Consider the following 12,143-nt stretch of genomic DNA (forward strand, 5'->3'; position numbering starts at 1 on the left):
CAGTTTCACTGTTTTATGGGGATGAAGTTCTGCGGTGAGGTTATAAATCTTGTGTACTGCAAAATTACTTGGAATACGGCTCGCTTAGTGTCTCTGGGTATGTTCGCAATGTCATACTGCAGTAGTACTCTTAACAGCATGTATTCTTAGAGTATTCAGGTATTCATTTAAATATGTATGCATGGAATACCAAAATGTGTCTTCCATTTCCAGTCTGACAAATGTGACCCTGGATCACAAAACCTGTCATAAGGGTCAGGTTTTTGAAATTGAGATTTATACATCATCTGATCATTTTGACCCATACAATGTATTTTTGGCTACTGTTACAAATATACCCATGCTACTTAAGAATGGTTTTGTGGTCCAGGGTCACAAATAAAGCAGAAGTGTTGTTCAGACAATCATGCTGAATCATGTTAATGTCAATACACATTAACTTTGAATGCCACATAGTAAAATGAACTTGCTGCATCTTGTGACACTTTTAGCAGGCATAGACATAGACACGGCACACTTGCAGTGCATTTTGAACATAGCCTGAGAGCTGAATTAGTAACAGTTGTGATTGAGACATCCTAAGGGTAAACTAGCCCCCTCTCCGAGTGTTTATGGAACATTGGATATGGCGTCTTCCTCCACAGCAGAGCTCTGCTGGAGAAACAACAACACTGTCTGCGAGCTATATGATGCAACATGTCTAGATCAGTGTCAATGTGTTCATCTCAAACTTACAGTGTAGGCAGCTTAGTCATCGATAATGGAAGCATTCTACAGCTCTCAGAGCAGATGAGGGGTTACTGACACCTCAGGACATGACTGACACCTAATTTCATGAAAGGTCTCAGTTCTCAGTATGATGTCATTACGCTGGGTTGCCCAAATGTTACCAACAAGCCACAATGGGTGTTTCATGCAAGCTCAGGCCTGCTCATATGCAAATTGGGAATGTAATGCTATTTGTGGTTGTAACGGTATCTTGAAGAGTGCATGTGGTGAGTTAAGTGGTCTAGCAAGTAACTACTGTCTGCTCTGACTGTTTGTGCATTTGCTGTTAAAATTGGCAGTGCATTTGCTTACACTTTATTTTAAGGTGATGTTGTTACAGTGGAATTACACAAATAAGTACAGGCTAATATTAACTACGTGGTTGTTTACTTATAATTGTTACTATGTAACTGGATAACTACATCAACCTAAAGTATTACTGTGTATTTTGTATGCAAAATAGTTTTTTAGTAGGCATACAATCGTTGGCAGTATAAATAAGATCCTGCAGTAAGCAGCACACCTGTAGCGCCTTTTAAACATACAGTTGGGGTAAAAAGTTTGCATCCCCCTTTCAGAATGATTAAAAATGTGATCCACAGCTGTGTTTTTTTTTCTTTAGTAATAGTTGTTCATGAGTCCCTTGTTTGTCCTGAACAGCTGAACTGCCTGCAGGGTAAAAACTTTTTGAATTTGAACATCAGGGTAAATTTAACTTATTTTGTCTTGTGGGAAACATGTAACTATTTTCTGTAGTCTCTGAAGGGCAGTACTAAGTGAAAAAAATATGATATTTAGGCAAAATAAAAAAAAATTGTACACATCTCCATTCTGTTCAAAAGTTTTCACCCCTGGCTCTTAATTCATGGTTTTTCCTTCTGGAGCATCAATGAGCACATCTTTTAAGTGAAATATCTTATTCAGGTCAGTACTAAATAAACAATAACATGCATTTTATATGATAATGATTCTGAAAGGGGGATGCAAACTTTTGACCTCAACCGTATAAGAATTAATAACAGTTGTTACTAATTTGTGATGTTATTTGTGCTCATAACAGTATAGTGAAGAGTGTGTAAGGCGATTTAAGCAGGAGTACACTGAAAAAAAGATGTTGTAAGATTCATTTTAAAAATTACATTTTGCTCACAAATAATTACAAAGAAATAGTAAGTAACATTAAATTGAACATGAAATTTGAACACTGAAAAAAAAAAAAAATTACAGTGTGTCTGTTTTTGCAGTTATGAGAAATTTGTAGCCGATCAGTCTGAGTGCATGTGCAAAAGAGACAACATAAAGATGTATTTATACATTCAAAGAAAGACCAAGCGTCTGTCCAACGCTGTTAAAGACTGCTTCGCTGCGAGATTCTGCACGCGAATGTGTAAGCGCAGTCTGCGTTCCTCCGTGACCTTCATCAGATAGTGTCATCCCAGAGCACCCCAGCCTCCAGCACACTTGGCTATGCATGAACCCCCTCACGGTTCCGCCGCACATTCCAGTGCACTCAGCCTTATCAAATATTTATAGCTGAATTACGGCCCGCTGCGCAGCACCCGGCTGAGGACTGTGTTTTGGAGTTGCTTTGTCTGCACACAGCCCGCCTGTGCTTTCTCTGAAAGAGCTCCTCCTTTCATTGGCCTCTTTTTGTTCTTGCAGAGGGAATGAGATACATGTGTTGTGCATTTCCGTGTGTGGCTGTATCGTGGATCCACTCAGGTGTATTCTGTATTCTGGAGACGAGCAGCAATTATTGTGCTGTCTGTTTGGCAGCGTGATTGTGATGAGAGGTAACTCCCTAATGACAAGTGGCAGATGTGACCCAGTTGCAGTTGCTCAAGGAAGTGCTTCTGTGTCTCTCTGCTCGTCTGTGTTTGTGTGTGAAGGTGTCACAGGGGTGATATCTCGTTTCTGATGAAATTCTCTGGCCGTAAACTGCAAAACGCTGCAGTGGTGTCAAATGCTTAATTTTGCATAATTGTTTAATTTCGCCAATAGACCGATTGCTATCAAAGGTCGGCCAGGTTTTAAATTAAGGAATCATTGAGTAAAACATCATCAGCTGCACCTGCAGTGCTGCTCAGAGGACTATGTATTTTCCTCTCTTTTGTCTGTTTTTATGCATCTCCTCACAGCTGCATCAAGTGTGCATTTTCCTCAGCTCTGTGTTATGTGAATGTTTTTATTAGAACAACAGACTGGTTTTCCTTTAAGAGACGGGGATCTGATGTTGCTATATTTATCTGTCCTAGAAACGGCTCGTGTGACTGTAGCCTTGATTCAACTCCCTATACGCAGAAGAGGAACTACACGACAGCAATGTCTGATAAATTAATGCTGCTTCTAGTAAATAATAAGCACACAGATTTACAAAATTAGATTGAGATGCTCTTTGTTAGATGTCTCTGCACTGTTGAATGTCACAGTTGTCATTCATATCAACCGCAATATTTCTGTGGCTTTTAAAGCAAGATGCATTATAAGCATGTGAAAGTTTTAAGAAATAAATCACTCTAGGCCACGCTGTTATGAATGACGCAGTGGTGCGACTGCAACCCCTTGAGCCATATCTGATTAATTATAACAGCTATGTGTAAAGCAGGGTATCGGCAGCTACACAGTACAACATGCAGTAAGTTTGCATGCGCTATTTTTCGTCAGTCAAAAATTTTGTTTACATACCCTAAACATTGCAATCTCATTCACATATTCATTTAATGTACACATGCATTACGTATGTGACCATGAACCACAAAAATAGTCATAAGGGTCAGTTTTCTGAAACTGAGATTTATACATCATCTGAAAGCTTAATAAATTTTCCATTGATGTATGGATTATTAGGATAATATTTGGCAGAGATACAACTATTTGAAAATCTGGAATCTGAGGGTGCAAAAATATCAAAATATTGAGAAATCGCCTTTAAAGTTGTCCAAATGAAGTCCTTAGCAATGCATATTACTAATCAAAAACGTTTTGATATATTAACAGTAGGGAATTTACAAAATATCTTCATGGAACATGATATTTACTTAGTATCCTCATGATTTTTGGCTTAAAAGAAAAATTTAAAATTTTGACCCATACAGTGTTTTGTTGGCTGTTGCTACAAATATACCCATGCTACTTATGACTGGTTTTGTGGTCCAGGGTCGCATGTGAAGGAGTTCTTTTTATCATGATTAGAGTAGTCAGATTCAAAGGTTTGCATTGCTAATTCAATCAGCTGGAAATTTCATTTGGATCAATTTCAGTCGGATTGATTGAGGTGTTTACATGAAGGCTTTCAGTCCGATTGAGTCATCAATCTGATTATAAACAGATTACTGGTTTGCATATAAATGTAACCAGTGTCATGCATATACCATGATTCAACTGTTGGTTCAGAATCCTTTTTTTTCCATGTGGAGTCTCATAGAAATGCACGTTTTAATTAATCTGTAGGAAATTGTTGTTTTGCACACAAATAAATTAAATATTGATGCAAATTTCTAAATTACTGATGCAACCCATATTGACACAGCCATAGCATTGAGTGCCTTACTGCGTTGTTAAAATGATTTATGAATAATTGTTTATATAAAGCAACATTTTATGCGTTTCAGTAAGCAAATGCATGATGTACCATCGTTCAGCTAAAAGATATATTCCCTTGACCTGTGCAGTTACATAAACAAATTCACTTTCTAATTGTTACTACTGTATAACGTGTATTTTAACATCTTAAAGTGTTGGATTAACTAATCAGCATCCAGAACTGAACCTATGTGTAGTAAATCTTTCAGTAGGAAAAATTTTAATAGTAGGTCAGTTCTCTATATAGAATTCAAATTCAGTAGCAGCTCACTTGACTGCTTGTGAGGCTGATGAAAGGTTTATTTTAGAAGTGTAAATCCACAGCTAGTCTTTCCCCTGCTGCTGCAGGATCAGGTTCAGTGAGAGACATGCAGGCAGAAAGACAGTCAGTACAGATCAGATCGTCTGAGCTCACATCTCAACAATCAGAGTTATTCAGCTAGACTGCACTTTCACAGAGATCTGTGGTTAGACGCTTACACTGTTTACTGGTCTAAAACTCTTCCTGTTGGTCAGTGTGGTTACGTTTCACTTTCAAGGGCTGTTTTAGAGGCATCCAGACATGGGCATGTCTATCTGACCTCTGTTGATAGAAATAGAAATGGTAGGTTGTGCAGCCAAAAGTCCAGCATGGATCACATGCACGCTTTTTTTTTTTAAATTTTTTTACAGTGAACAATGATTGCATCAGCAACAAAAAGTCTCAAAACATTCACTTTGAGAATGCAGTCTAAAATGTGACAGACTTTTTATTTTTTGTACATAAATACAGTCTTAACTTCTTAATGACCCCCTTGTAGGAATTATGGGAATGTCGTAAATGAGAAACTAAAATGACATTTAAATCCATAAGCCCCTGGTACATAGTATTTAGAGTAGCACAGCACATTTGTAGATGTGTTTTTCACTACTAGCAGACATGAAGAGTAGATTGTGATGGTGATCATGTGCTCCAGTCCCATGACTGCCGTGTCTGCGTGTAGTATGAAGCCTTCTTTCCTTCCAGTGACCAGATGGCATGCCATTTTCACTCACGCACACACATACTAAGTTCAGCTGCAGTTTTGTACTCTACTGTGAGGCCGGGCTTGTAATGAATCCAATTACTGTCCACTCAGTCCAGCTCTTGTGTAGTCATACTAGTGCCAATTTAACCTTCTGATTCAATTAGAGTCTCAGAAAAGACCTCTGATCTAAGGTGAAGCTGCAGATGTTTACTGTGCCGTGTGAATGTACTCTCAGAGCCCAAACTGTGTTTGGTTCACACAGGCACGTGGTCATAAATGCATCTATTGCTTGAGTGGGATTGCGTCCTTTTATTCAAAGTCCTAAATTCAGATTTAATAAAATTTAAGGTTATAAAAGTCTCAAATATCTTAGATGGTATAACAAGTTTTAATTAGTGATTCGACCTGATTGTATGCTGAATACAACACATTTCTGTCAAGCAATTGCATATGATGTACTGTTGATACATTTTGACATTAAATTCACAGTAAACTCGGCATAACTGTATGTTTATTATTGCAGAATCCAGTATCAGTCAGCCTCTATATTTATACATTAGTGCAAAACCCAATTTCAGTACACATGTTGCTATCTAATTAAACATATATTTATAAAGTATTTTATATTAAAAGTATTTTAAACTTGCATTTAATCAATTTTGCAGTTGAATGTGAGCCCCAACCTGTTTAATTAAGTAAAAGAATGTGAGATATAGGATTTATTTATTTATTATGGACATATGGTATTCATTTTGAAAAGGGCTTAAAGTCTTCAATTGGATTTTTAAAGTTTTGCAGATACCCTTTTAATTGGTTTACTGGCAGGACGAAGAGCTACTGTATCAGGAAAACAAATGGGTTTTACTTGCTTGAAATTGTTTGTTTAACTTTGGGTTTACATAATCACTGGTTATCTTGGTTCACCCTGTTCCTACGTTACCTGGGTTAGCAATTAATTCTGAGTACTCAGATTTCAAGAACTCACTTTTTCTTTTTCTGCAGATGTGCAAAGTTGCGGTAATAACATTTTTTGAATCACCAAAAAAAAAGAAAAGAAAATGGAAACCCGTAGGTGTGCTTTCTATCACGGTTCCTCATTTTTTTAGCGGTTCCCTGAAACTAAACACAGTATATGAAGGTTTCTGTGACTGTATAAATCATGTGCATATTCAGTGAAGTTTGCACTTAGGGAGTGTATGGTTGGTGGCATGTCGGTAAACAGTTTTCTGTTGTATTCTAGCAAATTAACAGCAGTAACCCTCAGTGTATACAGTGCTGACCCCCATTCAAAATAGTGTGAAATGTTATTTCACCCAGCATAAAATTCAGTGTGACTGCCCTTAATAGTCAGTCACATGGAGTGTGTTTGCATGTGTTCATGTGCTGTTTAGCTTCGATGGATGTGAAAAGCGACGCATCAAACTTATTTGCGTTCCATTTGAGCTGTCAAGCATGATGCACTTATTTGACGCCCAGATCATTGACTAAACAGAGTGTTTTCTCTTCCTACAGTCGTTCAAGCCTCTGGTAGGGAAGACGGTGTTTGGGTCCATCACAGCCATCGAGTTCTTCTCTGACAGACACCTGGACTTCCTGACGGATGAAGGAGCCTGTCAGCCCTATCAGGTGAGAGTCTCTCGGTCTCATTTGCTTTGCATGCTCTCTCACGTATCTCTAGACTGTGTTTACACTAAGCTAAAAGGTGAACTGTCTTGGACGTGGCCTTGTTCTTTTACAAATTTTGCCTTCCAAGATTCAAGACCCTCAAATACCCTTGGTAGCATTCTCCTGCTATCTGAGTATTTTCCCTCCAGGTTCAACTAATGGGTCCTGTTGGATGGATGTGTATACAAGCTGGTCAGCTTCATGAGTTTGTCTCTGTGGTCGCTGCTCGCTTCATGCTCAGTGCGCTAATAAGGACAACAAACAGCCTCTTCTATTGTTCTGTGCAAAGCTACTCTCATAAACAGCTTAATTAATCTAGCTTAGATAAAACACACAGTGGCAGAGAGAGAGGCTCTGAAAACAAACACACATGACAGATGGGAGGAGATGCTCTCCACTGCTGGATTCATATTCACGACATGTTTTATCCCCAGTGTTGCGGGCTCACCTCCATCCTGCACGACGGATAATGAAAAGCCATCTGCCAGCAAATTATCGACCGCTCTCTCCCCCTGAACCCAAACCTGGGCGTAGCATGTGGGGAAATTGTGATAAATGTAAAAGCGGGTTCTTGTTTTGTGTATGCTTTTCTTGCATCGGAACGCCTGTGTTCACACTTCCGTAGGTGATGTGGACTGATCGAGATTAGATCTATGGGGTTGCTTGTGGTTAATTTCTGCAGGAAGTACAAAAAAAGAAAATGAATGCTGATGGGTTTTTGGTTTGCTAAAAAGTGTAGCTTCTGGTGTATTATTTTTTCATGACAAACTGACAAAATCTTTGTAATATTACTAGTTATTGTCAACCAACATGTTAATTATTTTACCAAAATAAGAGGGATCATACAAAATGCATGTTATTTTTTATTTAGCACTGACCTGAATAAGATACTTCACGTTAAATATGTTTACATATAGTCCACAAGAGAAAATAATAGTTGAATTTATAAAAAGCACCATGTTCAAAAGTTTACATACACTTGATTCTTAATACTGTGTTCTTACCTGAATGATACACAGCTGTGTCTTTTTGTTTAGTGATAGACCCTTGTTGTTCTTTAGAAAAGTTTTTCAGGTCCCGCAAATTCTTTGGTTTTTCAGCATTTTTGTGTATTTGAACCCTTTCCAACAATGACTGTATGATTTTGAGATCTGTCTTTTCACACTGAGGACAACTGAGGGACTCATATGCAGCTATTACAGAAGGTTTAAATGCTCACTGATCCTTCAGAAGGAAAACAATGCATTAAGGGGTGTACACTTTTGAACAGAATGATGTGTACATTTTTCTTATTTTTCCTAAATATCATATAATTTTATTTAGTACTGCCCTTCAAAAGCTACAGAAGATACGTACATGTTCACCAGAAGACAAAGCAAGTAAAATTCACCCTGATCTTCAAATTCAAAAAGTTTTCACCCCCGTTTCGTAATGCATTATGTTTCCTTCTGGAGCATCAGTGAGTGTTTGAACCTTCTGTAATAGTTGCATGTGAGTCCCTCAGTTGTCCTCAGTGTGAAAAGATGGATCTCAAAATCATGCAGTCATTGTTGGAAAGGGTTCAAAGACACAAAAATGCTGAAAAACCAAAGAATTTGTGGGACTTTTTGTGGGATTTTTCTGAAGAACAGCAGGCAGTTTAGCTGTTCAGGACAAACAAGGGACCCATGAACAACTATCATAAAAACAAACAAAAAAAACAACAACGGCTGTTAAGCATTCACCTAACAGTGCAGAATCTAGCGTGTGTAAACTTTTGAACACGGTCATTTTTATAAATTCAGCTATTATTTTCTCTTGTGAACTACATGTAAACATCTTTTATGTGAAATATCTTATTCAGGCCAATACTAAATAAAAAATAACATGCATTTTGTATATATTATCCCTCTTATTTTGGCAAAATAATTAACATTTAGCAGATTCTGCAAGGTGTGTGTAAACGTTTGACTTAAGCTGAATTAATAACTAGGGGTGCTATAACATGCATTAATATAGATTGTCAGCTTCTCCGGTCAGTTTTTCTGATGTTTGTAATGCTGTTGGTTGACAGCTGTCTCATAAATGCTATTTTTGTGGCGCATATGTGTTTTGCCATCCATGTTGAGTATTTCATATCAATCGCTTATGAGATTCCTTTGTAATTAGGTTGGTACTTTAAAGCTTATGCAGACATTTGACCACAGTGCAGCTTAATACAGAACATGAGTGTGTTTCACTCCCAGGTGAAAGTGAGGGTACAGGAGAGTACAGACTTAAACGTTTGCACACCGCAGCATGTCAAGAGGAAGCAGGCAGGTATTTCTTCGTCTCTACAGCGCCACTCACAGCCAAAAGGAGTATCCCTCAATCCCTGCGTCTGTGACTCTCACGGGACCCTGACACATTCCAGCACATCATCACGTTGTGAAAACAAAAATCCCGCCCCCTTTGCAAAAATCCAAAGTCTGACCTCCGAAGTGCTTGGGAACTTGTTTGCTTGCTGGAGTGTGATGAGCTGGCTTGCTCACATCCTGTCTTGGCCTCTTTTCTCCTTCACGGATTTTTTCCACAGCGCAGCCCGATCCAGGGATGGATGGATGGATGGATGGAGGAGGGGCTGGAGCCCAGGAATCTGTTTGGCATAATCGCAACAATTGAGGCTCTGTGTGCGAGGCCAGCCGGCGAGAGTGAGAGAGAAACCGAAAACAGGAGTGCTGTTATGGTGTGCATTACTGGAAGAGACGTCTACACGCTTGTGACTTACACTCATTATTCTCTGTAGGCTACATTACTTGGGTCTGGGCATGCATTTGCATCCATTTATCCTTGAGTGGGATAGAAGAGGAGGAATTCGACCTCTGACCTCAGTGTGGCCACGTAGAGGACTTGGTGTAACAATGAAACATGCTCTTGTTTACTGTCATGGCTGTTAAGGTACATTCACACTGACAGCCATTAAATCGCTGGAGGTCTCCAGTAGCTCAATCCAAGTTTATCAGTACTAGATGGATTCTCTGGACATTTATCCACATTTTTAACATCATAATGTTATAGTATTAAAGGATAATATTTAGTTGTTGACCAGGATGGATTTTTTGATGCCTGATGCAGATTGTCACTGGAGCAGTACCCTTAAAAGGACAAGTTTTTTTTTACTTATTTATTTATTTATTTATTTTTTTTTACCCCTAATAGGTACATATTAGCAGTGATGGGAATAACGGCACTATAAATAAACGTCGTTACTAACAGTATTATTTTTTTTTGTAACGAGTAATCAAACAAATTACTGTTTCCTCCGTTACAATGCTGTTATCGTTACTGATAATGAAATGCGGCAATACTAACTTATTAGTTATTTTTCAGTTCATCTGAATTGATGCGCAGTGTACCTGTATTAATAAACCGTAGACTCACACACATGCAAATAATCATCGTCTCACACACGCAAAGAAAGATACGGAGTGAAAGAGTCTTATATATCATGCACAATTGACGCGCCTTATGTAAACAATGTTCTTCGTAGTATTTTCCTGTTAAAATAACAGAGTTCCTTCGAAATTCTTCAGCTTTTAAGAACTGCCGGTTTCTCCAGTAGTAGGTGGAACTAATGCGCAAACGGCTATCTCATTGGCTGGCACTCACCTGTTATCGTCCCTGTTTTGATTTCAGCAAATCAGTTCGAGCGAACGCAGACAGCGTGATTAATATTCATGAACCCAGCAGCTCATTATTCCTTAGTGCATTTTTATTGTTTTTTTTTTTTTTATAGAAATACTAAATGACAAACAATATCTTAAGCACCACCACCAGTCCTAAGTTCAGTCAACATGACAAATATGCATTCATCCATGGTTATTCTGACTGATGCTATAAGTACTTTCATATATTTAAAAAAAAAAACTATAGATATTTAATATTAGTCTGGTGAATAAACAAAACAAAAAAATCACTAGCCAGTGGAGATTCTATTGCCAAGGTGTCCGTACAAGATGGATAGGTGTCTCACATTGTCCCACAGCAACATTAAAATACATTCTAGTAGATTAGTGTACAATGTTTTATAATAATAATTTATTCTATTTAGTATCCATTTCATTCATTTAACATATTTAATATTGGGGACATCCAAGTTATTCGACATATTTGAGCATTTTTTTTTTTAAGTAACACAATAGTTACTTTCCCTGGTAATTTGTTACTTTTATAATGATGTAACTCTATTTGTGAGAAGTAACTATAACCAATTACTTTTTTTAAAGTAACATGCCCAACACTTCATATTAGTACCTTTTTACCCCTAATAGGTACATATTAGTACCTCAAGGGTATGTATTACTACTAATATGTACCTATTAGGGGTAAAAAAAAAAAGGTACAAAGATGTCTTTTTAATGGTACTGCTCCAGTGACAAGCTGTTCTGGCCCCTTTTTTCCCTCTTCTCTCTGTGTGGGATTGTTTTTACCCCCTGCATATGAAGCATGCATAGATTCCTGTGATTTTTCTTCTCCACTGCACATCACAATATCCCACCACCCCATAATGCTCTAACATTTGTGTGAAATTGCATTCATGGGTGCTATTCAACAAAAAAGAGCATACATCACACTGGCGTACTCTGTTTTAATGAAGAACCATATATCACACACATACACATGCCTCAGCCACCCTCCCCCATACGCTTACACACTTTCACACACAGTCAGCTACCGTTTTAGCATGCGTATTTATACACAAGGCTGCATGGTTTAATCCACAACGTATAGAATTACTCACTGTAACTGCGCTTAATAAATTCCCCTCAACAACACACCGCTTGAAATGACACAAACCCATAAGAAAGACACAATCAGCACACACACACTTGTATTACCCCAGCAACAAGCTTTTTTCACACACGTCACGTACGTAGTATTGCCATAGCAACAGGAGCGCACACGTCGTCTGCTTCTCAACAAAAGCTTTTACGTGCCGCTGGGCTGTTTCTGCAGTCGTTTTTTGCGTTTTCCCACCGCCGCGGCGGTTAATTGCGCTGATATTTACGCCAATGTTATGAGACGTCAGCATTAATGCTATAATAGCGTTATTATGGTATCTTTCTTCATGTCATTCCAGCTTTCTGCACTATGAATCATCCT

At 38.2% G+C, this 12,143-nt stretch overlaps 1 protein-coding gene across 5 annotated transcripts in view; it reads left to right on the forward strand.

The window, feature by feature from the left end:
* jmjd1cb (jumonji domain containing 1Cb) overlaps window positions 1–12,143 on the forward strand; it is a 133,116-nt gene that overhangs the window by 84,852 nt on the left and 36,121 nt on the right. For all 5 annotated transcript variants that reach the window (XM_051124780.1, XM_051124781.1, XM_051124782.1 and 2 more), the window contains one exon: window positions 6,870–6,983. In XM_051124780.1, coding sequence (XP_050980737.1) covers window positions 6,870–6,983 — 114 coding nt within the window. The remainder of the gene's footprint in view (window positions 1–6,869; window positions 6,984–12,143) is intronic.

This window comes from Labeo rohita, chromosome 12 (assembly GCF_022985175.1).
Source record: "Labeo rohita strain BAU-BD-2019 chromosome 12, IGBB_LRoh.1.0, whole genome shotgun sequence".
Taxonomy (NCBI): domain Eukaryota; kingdom Metazoa; phylum Chordata; class Actinopteri; order Cypriniformes; family Cyprinidae; genus Labeo; species Labeo rohita.